Raw genomic sequence first — 17831 nt, 5'->3', positions numbered from 1 at the left:
AATGAAAGTCCCATGATTGACTGCCCAACAAATGTTACTTCAAACAATTACATTGGAGAAGGGTATGGACTAGTAAATGTCAGCACAGATATAGGAAGTCCAAATGCCACTGTCACCTGGGATCCTCCTGAGACAAGTGACAATAGTGGTGGACTTGTTACTGTAATGTCGTCATCTTTTGAGTCTGGTGACATGATACCATATGGTACTCACACAATCACTTTTACAGCAACTGATCCTTATGGCAATATTGACACCTGTGACTTTGGCCTCAATGTTGAAGGTAAAATAGAAACCTCTTTGTAATTTTGATAATTATTTACAAAATACAGGAATTATAATTTTTATAAACAACATTATGAACATACTATAAGATTTACCCTCAACACACAACACAAAAGAGAATATATTTATATTGCATAAGTAAATGCAAGTAATTACTAATTGATGATTAATTCCTTGGCCTTTATACAACAATTTCATCTTTACTGATGAACCCATGGTTATTTTGATCAATAATTCTTCACCAATTTTGAAGCGTACTATAATTGTAATAAGTACCGTTATTATTACTTTGCATATAATATAACGGCTTGTTTATTATCTGTTTATATGGTAAGTTTGAGAAAATTATTATATACTGTATCAAAATGTTATTTTGCAACCAGGAATCGACTCTTGGGTGGAAGATAGGAAATGTTTTGTTCCATTCTACCATTAAAAAGGTGTAATATGATTATAGCATTAGTCATTCTTGTTTCTTCCGTTTGTATTATTAGATAATGAGGATCCAGTCTTGGTTTGTCCGCCTAATATTACAACTACTACAGCAGATGGATCAGATCAAGCAGTTAATGTCAACTGGACTGATCCAATAGTAATTGACAATTCTGGTGAAGATATAACACCAACGTCCAAGTTCAATCCTGGAAATAATCAATTTGATATTGGTAGAACTGATGTTATATATGATGCAGTTGATAGTTCAAGCAATGCAGGAACATGTACCTTTACAGTAACTGTTACTGGTAAGCACAGATGGCTTTCATTCTTTCCTCTGACGTATTTAATTAATTAATATAGAAATATTTTAAGACAATAGTCAAAGATGCTATTTATAACTTAAACAGTTGCTATAACTATCGTCTTGGACTATTCATTTATATAATATTACCAATCAGTTAAACAATTATGGCTAAATTCAGACACATGACTTTTTTAAGTTCGTCGTTAATATAATCCTTGAAGTACTAATTTTTGGCAGGCTTTCCGGCAACATGCCTTATACGTTATTAACATAACAATTATTATAAAATATCTTATGTTAAATGTTTCTGTTTAAACTACAATTTATAAATGTAATACTTATATTTACTCTAATATTTACACTGAATGTTCAACTAAAATTTGCCTCATTTGATTAAAAAGTCAACCATCCTATTTCCTTATAAATAAATTAATGATAAAATAGTTATAAGTTTCTTCATTTCATCTTTAGATGATGAAGCACCAGATATTATAGATTGTCCAATGGATACGATTGTTAACACAATAACTGGTGAGGCATTTGCCATCAATGTTATATGGATGGAACCGACAGCTACTGATAACTCCGGAGAGACTCCTGTACCAGTAGCAGACTACACTTCTGGTGATAATATGTTTGTAATTAGCATCACAACAGTCCAGTACAATGTCTCAGATTCAGCTGGTAACTTTAATGATAGCTGCAGTTTTGTAATCATTGTCGAAGGTAAGTGACTGTACATTCTAGAAGGAAATTAAAACTGAGGTACAGTTATGTGATTATTACTAGAAATAGTATTATTTTAAAAAAAAATACAAAAAACATATTATTCCTAACCAACAAGTAGAGAAAATAAAAACTTATTCTATTGAAAATCATCTTTATTGTGTAAATATAAAGATAATTGTTTAAAATAGTATTATGCCTTATGTATTTGCCTAAACTAAACTTTTTTCCAAATTAAATTAACTTTCACCCTGAATTTATTGAGTCAATCAATATATATATAGGCCTATTTGTAAGATTTTATTTAGCCTACTTTAGAAATTATTTCATTGTAAATTGTATTTGTCCAAAAAAACACTATCGCATATTTTCCAACTTAAATAATTTTAAAATGGGACAGTCGACAGCTTGTTACCATCAAGCAAGTAGGCCCATTATGGATATGCAATTAATGTTGTCTATGTGGTGCTATGTCTTTGATGTCTGTGAAATAATAATAAAACATATTCTCTTTAGGATTACTGTCGCAATATTGAAGCTTGGTTTAAAATAAATCAATAATTTTTTTGCAGATATGGAGGATCCCAATATCACATGCCCAACAAATTCTTCAAACTATTACTCTAGCATTTCTGCAGACATCTGGGTTGTACACACAGACAGTGGTGAAAACTTTGCTACTGTTACCTGGGATCCACCTTCAGTCAGTGATAACAGTGGAGACACTACTCTTTCTGAACCAACATACAGTTCTGGAAACATGTTTAACGTTGGAGTAAATTACACAATTGTTTACAATGTGTCAGATCCTAGTGGAAATGAGAATACTTGCTCAATTACAATTGTAGTAGAAGGTTAGTTTTGTTTAATTATTTTTTTTATTTTATTCTTTTTGTCAAACTGGCATGAGAAAATGTTATCACAACCAGGTAAAGAATCATTGGTATGCTTTTATAGTTGTAATACAGTAGAGCCTCTCTCTTGGTACACCACTATTAAACAGTAAACTTTCATGTGAAACAAATCATGGGCAATACTGTATATGTATGCCAACCATAATTCAGAAGACATCCCAAGAATAATAAATCCCTATTAAGGAACAATTTATCAATACATTCATATTGGGACAGTAATAAACGCATTGTTTTTGCATTGATTCTATTTTGATATTGATAACGATTGATTGATATTGATTGGTTATTGATTCCTTTTTGTAATTAGATCATGAGGATCCAGATATCACATGCCCAATGCCGTTAACTGTCAGTACTGCAAATGGTGCAAACAGTGGCACTGCAACATGGGTAATAGATGCAACCGATAACGTACAAGTAGCGAGTCTTGAAGAGGACTCCAATGCGATTGGTTCATTTACACCTGGTCTGAACACAACTACAAGTTACTCAGAAACTGTAGAAATAGGACAATTGACTGTAAACTTCACAGCAACAGATTCTTTTGGTAACCAAGAAAGCTGCAGTGTACTTATCACTGTCTTAGGTATGTTACATTAGTTTTGACATTTTAATAAACAGAGAGTGATATTTGGCACTTTTTGCTTAATTAACCCCTATTATATGCGGTAAACAAGTCTTGAGTGAGTCAAAGAGCTCAGTAAAATGCCTATGGCTGTGGTCTTTAAAAATTGTTGGTCGGAGTACATGGCAATTTTGGCCCAACAAGATATCTGTATAATATTACTGCTATTATTATTGCAAAGATCAATCGGTAATAATAAATTAACTATTGTGTAAACTTTGACATGAGAAATTAGTGTAATATATTTCCAGGAATTATCGTATTCGCATTTGAGAGGTTATGTTTCCTGAGTATTACTACTATTATTTATTATAAGTTATAATTATTACCTCATGTTTTAGATCCAGAAGCTCCGGATATTATAGATTGTCCAATGGATATAATTGTTAATACAACAACTGGTGAGGCATTTGTCATCAATGTTACATGGATGGAACCGTCAGCTACTGATAACTCGCGAGAGTCTCTTGTACCAGTAGCAGACTACACTTCTGGTGATAATATGTTTCCAATTGGCAACACAACAGTACAGTACAATGTCTCAGATTCAGCTGGTAACTTTAATGATAGCTGCAGTTTCGTTATCACTGTTGAAGGTAAGACAACTGTACCTCTGGTGGAAATTAAAATTGCACTACAGTAATATGGTTATATAAAATGTAATTTATTTATTTCCTGTTATTTATGTTGTGAATAGATAATGAAAGTCCAATGATTGACTGCCCAACAAATGTTACTTCAAACAATTACATTGGAGAAGGGTATGGACTAGTAAATGTCAGCACAGATATAGGAAGTCCAAATGCCACTGTCACCTGGGATCCTCCTGAGACAAGTGACAATACTGGTGGACTTGTTACTGTAATGTCGTCATCTCTTGAGTCTGGTGACATGATACCATATGGTACTCACACAATCACTTTTACAGCAACTGATCCTTATGGCAATATTGACACCTGTGACTTTGGCCTCAATGTTGAAGGTAAAATATAAACCTCTTTGTAATTTTGATAATTTACAAAATACAGGAATTATAATTTTTATAAACAACATTATGAACATATTATAAGATTTACCTTCAACACACAACACAAAAGAGAATATATTTTATATTGCATAAGTAAATCCAAGTAATTACTAACTGACGATTAATTCTTTGGCTTTTATACAAATTTTAAATCTTTACTGATGAACCCATAGTCATTTTCATCAATAATTCTTCACCAATTTTGAAGCGCACTATAATTGTAATAATTACCATTATTATTACTTTGCATATATGTAACGGCTTGTTTATTATCTGTTTATATGGTAAGTTTGAGAAAATGAAATATACTGTATCAAAATGTTATTTCACAACCAGGAATCGACTATTACCTGGAAGATAGGACATTTTTGTCCCATTCTACCATTAAAAATGTGTAATATGATTATAGCATTAGTCATTCTTGTTTCTTCCTTTTGTATTATTAGATAATGAGCATCCAGTCTTGGTTTGTCCGCCTAATATTACAACTACTACTGCAGATGGTTCAAATCAATCACTCAATGTCATCTGGACTGATCCAATAGTAATTGACAATTCTGATGAAGATATAACACCAAGGTCTAATCGCATTCCTGGAAATAATGAATTCGATATTGGTAGAACTGATGTTATATATGATGCAGTTGACAGTTCAGGCAATGCAGGAACATGTACCTTTACAGTTACTGTTACTGGTAAGCACAGATGGCTTTCATTTTCTCCTCTGATGTATTTAAATTAATGAATTTAGAAATCTTTGCATAAATGCATTATTACCTTGATCTTCTTTCCTGAGTATTTTTTACTATTATTTATTATAAGTTATTATTACCTCATGTTTTAGATCCAGAAGCACCAGATATTATAGATTGTCCAATGGATATGATTGTTAATACATCAACTGGTGAGGCATTTGCCATCAATGTTATATGGTTGGAACCGACAGCTACTGATAACTCTGGAGAGACTCCTGTACCAGTAGCAGACTACACTTCTGGTGATAATTTGTTTTCAATTGGCAACACAACAGTTCAGTACAATGTCTCAGATTCAGCTGGTAACTTTGATGATAGCTGCAGTTTTGTTATCACTGTTGAAGGTAAGACTGTTTCATATAGGAGGAAATGAAATTTGAGTTATAATTTTTTTAATGTGGTTTTGTCAAATTCAAATTTTTTTATTTCTGTTACTTTTGTGTAGATAATGAAAGTCCAATGATTGACTGCCCGACAAATGTCACTTCAAACAATTACATCGGAGAAGGGTATGGACTTGTAAATGTCAGCACAGATATAGGAAGTCCAAATGCCACTGTCACCTGGGATCCTCCTGTGACAAGTGACAATACTGGTGGACTTGTTACTGTAATGTCGTCATCTCTTGAGTCTGGTGACATGATACCATATGGTACTCACACAATCACTTTTACAGCAACTGATCCTTATGGCAATATTGACACCTGTGACTTTGGCCTCAATGTTGAAGGTGAAATATAAACCTCTTTGTAATTTTGATAATTATTTACAAATTAATACAGGAATTATATTTTTTATAAACAACATTATGAACATATTATAAGATTTTACCTTCAACACACAACACAAAAGAGAATATATTTTATATTGCATAAGTAAATCCAAGTAATTACTAACTGATGATTAATTCTTTGGCCTTTATACAAATTTTAAATCTTTACTGATGAACCCATAGTCATTTTCATCAATAATTGTTCACCTATTTTGAAGCGCACTATAATTGTAATAATTACCATTATTATTACTTTGCATATAATGTAACGGCTTGTTTATTATCTGTTTATATGGTAAGTTTGAGAAAATAAATATATACTGTATCAAAATGTTATTTCGCAACCAGGAATCGACTATTACGTTGCAGATAGGACATTTTTGTTCCATTCTACCATTAAAAATGTGTAATATGATTATAGCATTAGTCATTCTTGTTTCTTCCTTTTGTATTATTAGATAATGAGGATCCAGTCTTGGTTTGTCCACCTGATATTACAACTACTACAGCAGATGGTTCAAATCAAGCACTCAATGTCAGCTGGACTGATCCAATAGTAATTGACAATTCTGATGAAGATATAACACCATGGTCCAATCACATTTCTGGAAATAATGAATTCTATATTGGTAGAACTGATGTTATATATGATGCAGTTGACAGTTCAGAAAATGCAGGAACATGTACCTTTACAGTTACTGTTACTGGTAAGCATAGATGTCTTTCATTCTTTCCTCTGACGTATTTAAATTAATTAATATAGAAATGTTTGCATAAATGCATTATTACCTTGATCTTCTTTCCTGAGTATTATTACTATTATTTATTATAAGTTATAATTACCTCATGTTTTAGATTCAGAAGCTCCAGATATTATAGATTGTCCAATGGATATGATTGTTAACACAACAACTGGTGAAGTATTTGCCATCAATGTTACATGGATGGAACCGACAGCTACTGATAACTCTGGAGAGGCTCCGGTACCAGTAGCAGACTACACTTCTGGTGATAATATGTTTTCAATTGGCAACACAACAGTTCAGTACAATGTCTCAGATTCAGCTGGTAACTTTTATGATAGCTGCAGTTTTGTTATCACTGTTGAAGGTAAGACTGTTTCATATAGGAGGAAATGAAATTTGAGTTATAGTTTTTTTAATGTGGTTTTGTCAAATTCAAATTTTTTTATTTCTGTTACTTTTGTGTAGATAATGAAAGTCCAATGATTGACTGCCCGACAAATGTCACTTCAAACAATTACATCGGAGAAAGCTATGGACTAGTAAATATCAGCACAGATATAGGAAGTCCAAATGCCACTGTCACCTGGAATCCTCCTGAGACAAGTGACAATACTGGTGGACTTGTTACTGTAATGTCGTCATCTTTTGATTCTGGTGACATGATACCATATGGTACTCACACAATCACTTTTACAGCAACTGATCCTTATGGCAATATTGACACATGTGACTTTGGCCTCAATGTTGAAGGTAAAATATAAACCTCTTTGTAATTTTGATAATTTACAAAATACAGGAATTATAATTTTTATAAACAACATTATGAACATATTTATAAGATTTACCTTCAACACACAACACAAAAGAGAATATGTTTTATATTGCATAGGTAAAACCAAGTAATTACTAACTGACGATTAATTCTTTGGCTTTTATACAAATTTTAAATCTTTACTGATGAACCCATAGTCATTTTCATCAATAATTCTTCACCAATTTTGAAGCGCACTATAATTGTAATAATTACCATTATTATTACTTTGCATATATGTAACGGCTTGTTTATTATCTGTTTATATGGTAAGTTTGAGAAAATGAAAATATTCTGTATCAAAATGTTATTTCACAACCAGGAATCGACTATTACCTGGAAGATAGGACATTTTTGTTCCATTCTACCATTAAAAATGTGTAATATGATTATAGCATTAGTCATTCTTGTTTCTTCCTTTTGTATTATTAGATAATGAGCATCCAGTCTTGGTTTGTCCACATGATATTACAACTACTACTGCAGATCGTTCAAATCAATCACTCAATGTCAACTGGACTGATCCAATAGTAATTGACAATTCTGATGAAGATATAACACCAAGGTCTAATCACATTCCTGGAAATAATGAATTCGATATTGGTAGAACTGATGTTATATATGATGCAGTTGACAGTTCAGGCAATGCAGGAACATGTACCTTTACAGTTACTGTTACTGGTAAGCACAGATGGCTTTCATTTTTTCCTCTGATGTATTTAAATTAATGAATTTAGAAATCTTTGCATAAATGCATTATTACCTTGATCTTCTTTCCTGAGTATTTTTTACTATTATTTATTATAAGTTATTATTACCTCATGTTTTAGATCCAGAAGCACCAGATATTATAGATTGTCCAATGGATATGATTGTTAATACATCAACTGGTGAGGCATTTGCCATCAATGTTATATGGATGGAACCAACAGCTACTGATAACTCTGGAGAGACTCCTGTACCACTAGCAGACTATACGTCTGGTGATAATATGTTTGCAATTGGCAACACAACAGTCCAGTACAATGTCTCAGATTCAGCTGGTAACTTTAATGATAGCTGCAGTTTTGTTATCACAGTTGAAGGTAAGACTGTTTCATATAGGAGAAAATGAAATTTGAGTTATAGTTTTTTTAATGAGGTTTTGTCAATTTTTAATTTTTTTATTCCTGTTGTTTTTTTGTAGATAATGAAAGTCCAATGATTGACTGCCCGACAAATGTCACTTCAAACAATTACATCGGAGAAGGGTATGGGCTAGTAAATGTCAGCACAGATATAGGAAGTCTAAATGCCACTGTCACCTGGAATCCTCCTGAGACAAGTGACAATACTGGTGGACTTGTTACTGTAATGTCTTCATCTTTTGATTCTGGTGACATGATACCATATGGTACTCACACAATCACATTTACAGCAACTGATCCTTATGGCAATTTTGACACCTGTGACTTTGGCCTCAATGTTGAAGGTAAAATATAAACCTCTTTGTAATTTTGATAATTATTTACAAAATACAGGAATTATAATTTTTATAAACAACATTATGAACATATTATAAGATTTACCTTCAACACACAACACAAAAGAGAATATATTTTATATTGCATAGGTAAATCCAAGTAATTACTAACTGACGATGAATTCTTTGGCCTTTATAAAAATTTTAAATCTTTACTGATGAACCTATAGTCATTTTCATCAATAATTCTTCACCAATTTTGAAGCGCACTATAATTGTAATAATTACCATTATTATTACTTTGCATATATGTAACGGCTTGTTTATTATCTTTTTATATGGTAAGTTTGAGAAAATTAATATATACTGTATCAAAATGTTATTTTGCAACCAGGAATCGACTATTACCTGAAAGATAGGACATTTTTGTCCCATTCTACCATTAAAATGTGTAAGATGATTATAGCATTAGTCATTCTTGTTTATTTCTTTTGTATTATTAGATAATGAGGATCCAGTCTTGGTTTGTCCGCCTAATATTACAACTACTACTGCAGATGGTTCAAATCAAGCACTCAATGTCAGCTGGACTGATCCAATAGTATTTGACAATTCTGATGAAGATATTACACCATGGTCCAATCACATTCCTGGAAATAATGAATTCGATATTGGTAGAAGTGATGTTATATATGATGCAGTTGACAGTTCAGGCAATGCAGGAACATGTACCTTTACAGTTACTGTTACTGGTAAGCACAGATGGCTGTCATTCTTTCCTCTGACGTATTTAAATTAATTAATATAGAAATGTTTGCATAAAAGCATTATTACCTTGATCTTCTTTCCTGAGTATTTTTTACTATTATTTATTATAAGTTATAATTACCTCATGGTTTAGATCCAGAAGCACCAGATATTATAGATTGTCCAATGGATATGATTGTTAACACAACAACTGGTGAGGTATTTGCCATTAATGTTACATGGATGGAACCGACAGCTACTGATAACTCTGGAGAGGCTCCGGTACCATTAGCAGACTACACTTCTGGTGATAATATGTTTTCAATTGGCAACACAACAGTTCAGTACAATGTCTCAGATTCAGCTGGTAACTTTGATGATAGCTGCAGTTTTGTTATCACTGTTGAAGGTAAGACTGTTTCATATAGGAGGAAATGAAATTTGAGTTATAGTTTTTTTAATGTGGTTTTGTCAAATTCAAATTTTTTTAATTTCTGTTATTTTTGTGTAGATAATGAAAGTCCAATGATTGACTGCCCGACAAATGTCACTTCAAACAATTACATCGGAGAAGGGTATGGACTAGTAAATGTCAGCACAGATATAGGAAGTCCAAATGCCACTGTCACCTGGAATCCTCCTGAGACAAGTGACAATACTGGTGGACTTGTTACTGTAATGTCTTCATCTTTTGATTCTGGTGACATGATACCATATGGTACTCACACAATCACATTTACAGCAACTGATCCTTATGGCAATATTGACACCTGTGACTTTGGCCTCAATGTTGAAGGTAAAATATAAACCTCTTTGTAATTTTGATAATTGTTTACAAAATACAGGAATTATAATTTTTATAAACAATATTATGAACATATTATAAGATTTACCTTCAACACACAACACAAAAGAGAATATATTTTATATTGCATAGGTAAATCCAAGTAATTACTTACTGATGATTAATTCTTTGGCCTTTATACAAATTTTAAATCTTCTCTGATGAACCTATAGTCATTTTCATTAATAATTGTTCACCAATTTTGAAGCGCACTATAATTGTAATAATTACGATTATTATTACTTTGCATATATGTAACGGCTTGTTTATTATCTGTTTATATGCTAAGTTTGAGAAAATAAATATATACTGTATCAAAATGTTATTTCGGAACCAGGAATCGACTATTACGTGGAAGATAGGACATTTTTGTTCCATTCTACCATTAAAATGTGTAATATATGATTATAGCATTAGTCATTCTTGTTTCTTTCTTTTGTATTATTAGAAAATGAGGATCCAGTTTTGGTTTGTCCACCTAATATTACAACTACTACAGCAGATGGTTCAAATCAAGCACTCAATGTCAGCTGGACTGATCCAATAGTATTTGACAATTCTGATGAAGATATAACACCATGGTCCAATCACATTCCTGAAAATAATGAATTCGATATTGGTAGAACTGATGTTATATATGATGCAGTTGACAGTTCAAGCAATGCAGGAACATGTACCTTTACAGTTACTGTTACTGGTAAGCACAGATGGCTTTCATTCTTTCCTCTGACGTATTTAAATTAATTAATATAGAAATGTTTGCATAAAAGCATTATTACCTTGATCTTCTTTCCTGAGTATTTTTTACTATTATTTATTATAAGTTATAATTACCTCATGGTTTAGATCCAGAAGCACCAGATATTATAGATTGTCCAATGGATATGATTGTTAACACAACAACTGGTGAAGTATTTGCCATCAATGTTACATGGATGGAACCGACAGCTACTGATAACTCTGGAGAGGCTCCGGTACCAGTAGCAGACTACACTTCTGGTGATAATATGTTTTCAATTGGCAACACAACAGTCCAGTACAATTTCTCAGATTCAGCTGGTAACTTTGATGATAGCTGCAGTTTTGTTATCACTGTTGAAGGTAAGACTGTTTTATATAAGAGGAAATAAAATTTGAGTTATAGTTTTTTTAATGTGGTTTTGTCAAATTCAAATTTTTTTATTTCTGTTATTTTTGTGTAGATAATGAAAGTCCAATGATTGACTGCCCGACAAATGTCACTTCAAACAATTACATCGGAGAAGGCTATAGACTAGTAAATGTCAGCACAGATATAGGAAGTCCAAATGCCACTGTCACCTGGAATCCTCCTGAGACAAGTGACAATACTGGTGGACTTGTTACTGTAATGTCTTCATCTTTTGATTCTGGTGACATGATACCATATGGTACTCACACAATCACATTTACAGCAACTGATCCTTATGGCAATATTGACACCTGTGACTTTGGCCTCAATGTTGAAGGTAAAATATAAACCTCTTTGTAATTTGATAATTATTTACAAAATACAGGAATTATAATTTTTATAAACAACATTATGAACATATTATAAGATTTATCTTCAACACAAAACACAAAAGAGAATATATTTTATATTGCATAGGTAAATCCAAGTAATTACTTACTGATGATTAATTCTTTGGCCTTTATACAAATTTTAAATCTTTACTGATGAACCCATAGTCATTTTCATCAATAATTCTTCACCAATTTTGAAGCGCACTATAATTGTAATAATTACCATTATTATTACTTTGCATATATGTAACGGCTTGTTTATTATCTTTTTATATGGTAAGTTTGAGAAAATTAATATATACTGTATCAAAATGTTATTTTGCAACCAGGAATCGACTATTACCAGAAAGATAGGACATTTTTGTCCCATTCTACCATTAAAAATGTGTAATATGATTATAGCATTAGTCATTCTTGTTTCTTCCTTTTGTATTATTAGATAATGAGGATCCAGTTTTGGTTTGTCCGCCTAATATTATAACTACTACAGCAGATGGTTCAAATCAAGCACTCAATGTCAGCTGGACTGATCCAATAGTATTTGACAATTCTGATGAAGATATAACACCAAGGTCCAATCACATTCCTGGAAATAATGAATTCTATATTGGTAGAACTGGTGTTATATATGATGCAGTTGATAGTTCAGGCAATGCAGGAACATGTACCTTTACAGTTACTGTTACTGGTAAGCATAGATGGCTGTCATTCTTTCCTCTGACGTATTTAAATTAATTAATATAGAAATGTTTGCATAAATGCATTATTACCTTGATCTTCTTTCCTGAGTATTATTACTATTATTTATTTTAAGTTATAATTACCTCATGTTTTAGATCCAGAAGCTCCAGATATTATAGATTGTCCAATGGATATGATTGTTAACACAACAACTGGTGAGGTATTTGCCATTAATGTTACATGGATGGAACCGACAGCTACTGATAACTCTGGAGAGGCTCCGGTACCATTAGCAGACTACACTTCTGGTGATAATATGTTTTCAATTGGCAACACAACAGTTCAGTACAATGTCTCAGATTCAGCTGGTAACTTTGATGATAGCTGCAGTTTTGTTATCACTGTTGAAGGTAAGACTGTTTCATATAGGAGGAAATGAAATTTGAGTTATAGTTTTTTTAATGTGGTTTTGTCAAATTCAAATTTTTTTAATTTCTGTTATTTTTGTGTAGATAATGAAAGTCCAATGATTGACTGCCCGACAAATGTCACTTCAAACAATTACATCGGAGAAGGGTATGGACTAGTAAATGTCAGCACAGATATAGGAAGTCCAAATGCCACTGTCACCTGGAATCCTCCTGAGACAAGTGACAATACTGGTGGACTTGTTACTGTAATGTCTTCATCTTTTGATTCTGGTGACATGATACCATATGGTACTCACACAATCACATTTACAGCAACTGATCCTTATGGCAATATTGACACCTGTGACTTTGGCCTCAATGTTGAAGGTAAAATATAAACCTCTTTGTAATTTTGATAATTGTTTACAAAATACAGGAATTATAATTTTTATAAACAATATTATGAACATATTATAAGATTTACCTTCAACACACAACACAAAAGAGAATATATTTTATATTGCATAGGTAAATCCAAGTAATTACTTACTGATGATTAATTCTTTGGCCTTTATACAAATTTTAAATCTTCTCTGATGAACCTATAGTCATTTTCATTAATAATTGTTCACCAATTTTGAAGCGCACTATAATTGTAATAATTACGATTATTATTACTTTGCATATATGTAACGGCTTGTTTATTATCTGTTTATATGCTAAGTTTGAGAAAATAAATATGTACTGTATCAAAATGTTATTTCGGAACAAGGAATCGACTATTACGTGGAAGATAGGACATTTTTGTTCCATTCTACCATTAAAATGTGTAATATATGATTATAGCATTAGTCATTCTTGTTTCTTTCTTTTGTATTATTAGATAATGAGGATCCAGTTTTGGTTTGTCCACCTAATATTACAACTACTACAGCAGATGGTTCAAATCAAGCACTCAATGTCAGCTGGACTGATCCAATAGTATTTGACAATTCTGATGAAGATATAACACCATGGTCCAATCACATTCCTGAAAATAATGAATTCGATATTGGTAGAACTGATGTTATATATGATGCAGTTGACAGTTCAAGCAATGCAGGAACATGTACCTTTACAGTTACTGTTACTGGTAAGCACAGATGGCTTTCATTCTTTCCTCTGACGTATTTAAATTAATTAATATAGAAATGTTTGCATAAAAGCATTATAACCTTGATCTTCTTTCCTGAGTATTTTTTACTATTATTTATTATAAGTTATAATTACCTCATGGTTTAGATCCAGAAGCACCAGATATTATAGATTGTCCAATGGATATGATTGTTAACACAACAACTGGTGAAGTATTTGCCATCAATGTTACATGGATGGAACCGACAGCTACTGATAACTCTGGAGAGGCTCCGGTACCAGTAGCAGACTACACTTCTGGTGATAATATGTTTTCAATTGGCAACACAACAGTCCAGTACAATTTCTCAGATTCAGCTGGTAACTTTGATGATAGCTGCAGTTTTGTTATCACTGTTGAAGGTAAGACTGTTTTATATAAGAGGAAATTTGAGTTATAGTTTTTTTAATGTGGTTTTGTCAAATTCAAATTTTTTTATTTCTGTTATTTTTGTGTAGATAATGAAAGTCCAATGATTGACTGCCCGACAAATGTCACTTCAAACAATTACATCGGAGAAGGCTATAGACTAGTAAATGTCAGCACAGATATAGGAAGTCCAAATGCCACTGTCACCTGGAATCCTCCTGAGACAAGTGACAATACTGGTGGACTTGTTACTGTAATGTCTTCATCTTTTGATTCTGGTGACATGATACCATATGGTACTCACACAATCACATTTACAGCAACTGATCCTTATGGCAATATTGACACCTGTGACTTTGGCCTCAATGTTGAAGGTAAAATATAAACCTCTTTGTAATTTGATAATTATTTACAAAATACAGGAATTATAATTTTTATAAAAAACATTATGAACATATTATAAGATTTACCTTCAACACACAACACAAAAGAGAATATATTTTATATTGCATAGGTAAATCCAAGTAATTACTTACTGATGATTAATTCTTTGGCCTTTATACAAATTTTAAATCTTTACTGATGAACCCATAGTCATTTTCATCAATAATTCTTCACCAATTTTGAAGCGCACTATAATTGTAATAATTACCATTATTATTACTTTGCATATATGTAACGGCTTGTTTATTATCTGTTTATATGGTAAGTTTGAGAAAATTAATATATACTGTATCAAAATGTTATTTTGCAACCAGGAATCGACTATTACCAGAAAGATAGGACATTTTTGTCCCATTCTACCATTAAAAATGTGTAATATGATTATAGCATTAGTCATTCTTGTTTCTTCCTTTTGTATTATTAGATAATGAGGATCCAGTTTTGGTTTGTCCGCCTAATATTATAACTACTACAGCAGATGGTTCAAATCAAGCACTCAATGTCAGCTGGACTGATCCAATAGTATTTGACAATTCTGATGAAGATATAACACCAAGGTCCAATCACATTCCTGGAAATAATGAATTCTATATTGGTAGAACTGGTGTTATATATGATGCAGTTGATAGTTCAGGCAATGCAGGAACATGTACCTTTACAGTTACTGTTACTGGTAAGCATAGATGGCTGTCATTCTTTCCTCTGACGTATTTAAATTAATTAATATAGAAATGTTTGCATAAAAGCATTATTACCTTGATCTTCTTTCCTGAGTATTTTTTACTATTATTTATTATAAGTTATAATTACCTCATGGTTTAGATCCAGAAGCACCAGATATTATAGATTGTCCAATGGATATGATTGTTAACACAACAACTGGTGAGGTATTTGCCATCAATGTTACATGGATGGAACCGACAGCTACTGATAACTCTGGAGAGACTCCGGTACCAGTAGCAGACTACACTTCTGGTGATAATATGTTTTTAATTGGCATCACAACAGTCCAGTACAATGTCTCAGATTCAGCTGGTAACTTTGATGATAGCTGCAGTTTTGTTATCACTGTTGAAGGTAAGACTGTTTCATATAGGAGGAACTGCAATTTGAGATATAGCTTTTTTTAATGTGGTTTTGTCAAATTCAAATTTTTTAAATTTCTGTTTTTTTTGTGTAGATAATGAAAGTCCATTGATTGACTGCCCGACAAATGTCACTTCAAACAATTACATTGGAGAAGGGTATGGACTAGTAAATGTCAGCACAGATATAGGAAGTCCAAATGCCACTGTCACCTGGAATCCTCTTGAGACAAGTGACAATACTGGTGGACTTGTTACTGTAATGTCTTCATCTTTTGAGTCTGGTGACATGATACCATATGGTACTCACACAATCACTTTTACAGCAACTGATCTTTATGGCAATATTGACACCTGTGACTTTGGCCTCAATGTTGAAGGTAAAATAGAAACCTCTTTGTAATTTTGATAATTATTTACAAAATACAGGAATTATAATTTTTATAAACAACATTATGAACATTTTATTATAAGATTTACCTTCAACACACAACACAAAGAGAATACATTTATATTGCATAAGTTAATCCAAGTAATTACTTACTGATGATTAATTCTTTGGCCTTTATACAAATTTTAAATCTTTACTGATGAACCCATAGTCATTTTCATTAATAAATGTTCACCAATTTTGAAGCGCACTATAATTGTAATAATTACCATTATTATTACTTTGCATATATATAACGGCTTGTTTATTATCTGTTTATATGGTAAGTTTGAGAACATAAATATATAATGTATCAAAATGTTATTTCGCAACCAGGAATCGACTATTACCTGGAAGATAGGACATTTTTGTCCCAATCTACCATTAAAAATGTGTAATATGATTATAGCATTAGTCATTCTTGTTTCTTCCTTTTGTATTATTAGATAATGAGGATCCAGTCTTGGTGTGTCCGCCTAATATTACAACTACTACAGCAGATGGTTCAAATCAAGCACTCAATGTCAGCTGGACTGATACAATAGTATTTGACAATTCTGATGAAGATATAACACCAAGGTCCAATCACATTCCTGGAAATAATGAATTTGATATTGGTAGAACTGATGTTATATATGATGCAGTTGACAGTTCAAGCAATGCAGGCACATGTACCTTTACAATTACTGTTACTGGTAAGCATAGATGTCTTTCATTCTTTCCTCTGACGTATTTAAATTAATTAATATAGAAATGTTTGCATAAATGCATTATTACCTTGATCTTCTTTCCTGAGTATTATTACTATTATTTATTTTAAGTTATAATTACCTCATGTTTTAGATCCAGAAGCTCCAGATATTATAGATTGTCCAATGGATATGATTGTTAACACAACAACTGGTGAGGTATTTGCCATTAATGTTACATGGATGGAACCGACAGCTACTGATAACTCTGGAGAGGCTCCGGTACCATTAGCAGACTACACTTCTGGTGATAATATGTTTTCAATTGGCAACACAACAGTTCAGTACAATGTCTCAGATTCAGCTGGTAACTTTGATGATAGCTGCAGTTTTGTTATCACTGTTGAAGGTAAGACTGTTTCATATAGGAGGAACTGCAATTTGAGATATAGCTTTTTTTAATGTGGTTTTGTCAAATTCAAATTTTTTTAATTTCTGTTTTTTTTGTGTAGATAATGAAAGTCCAATGATTGACTGCCCGACAAATGTCA

At 32.1% G+C, this 17831-nt stretch overlaps 3 protein-coding genes across 3 annotated transcripts; all 3 read left to right on the top strand.

The window, feature by feature from the left end:
* The first annotated feature begins 2 nt into the window (after window positions 1–2).
* Window positions 3–16564, top strand: LOC144839327 (hyalin-like). Its single transcript, XM_078694642.1, has 10 exons — window positions 3–283; window positions 780–1028; window positions 12835–13089; window positions 13192–13476; window positions 13973–14221; window positions 14371–14625; window positions 14722–15006; window positions 15501–15749; window positions 15899–16153; window positions 16257–16564. Exons 1-10 carry the CDS (start codon window positions 13–15, stop codon window positions 16562–16564), a joined length of 2661 nt encoding a protein of 886 aa, XP_078550768.1. The 5' UTR covers window positions 3–12.
* Window positions 1192–8717, top strand: LOC144841254 (hyalin-like; the record flags this gene model as incomplete). Its single annotated transcript, XM_078697517.1, has 15 exons — window positions 1192–1222; window positions 1499–1753; window positions 2326–2607; window positions 2975–3253; window positions 3634–3888; window positions 3990–4274; window positions 4766–5014; window positions 5164–5418; window positions 5520–5804; window positions 6305–6553; window positions 6702–6956; window positions 7058–7342; window positions 7836–8084; window positions 8234–8488; window positions 8590–8717. Coding segments are annotated over exons 1-15 (3597 nt in total), but the record flags the coding sequence as incomplete, so codon positions are not given.
* LOC144841252 (hyalin-like) lies at window positions 9525–12733 on the top strand. The gene is made up of 7 exons (XM_078697514.1): window positions 9525–9633; window positions 9767–10021; window positions 10124–10408; window positions 10905–11153; window positions 11303–11557; window positions 11659–11943; window positions 12438–12733. The coding sequence occupies exons 1-7, from the start codon at window positions 9525–9527 to the stop codon at window positions 12731–12733; spliced, it is 1734 nt and encodes a 577-aa protein (XP_078553640.1).
* Window positions 16565–17831: the final 1267 nt, after the last annotated feature.

This window comes from Antedon bifida, chromosome 4, assembly GCF_963402885.1.
Source record: "Antedon bifida chromosome 4, ecAntBifi1.1, whole genome shotgun sequence".
Taxonomy (NCBI): Eukaryota; Metazoa; Echinodermata; class Crinoidea; order Comatulida; family Antedonidae; genus Antedon; species Antedon bifida.
The sequence above is the reverse complement of the archived record's forward strand: the minus strand, read 5'-3'. Positions and strand labels throughout refer to the sequence as shown.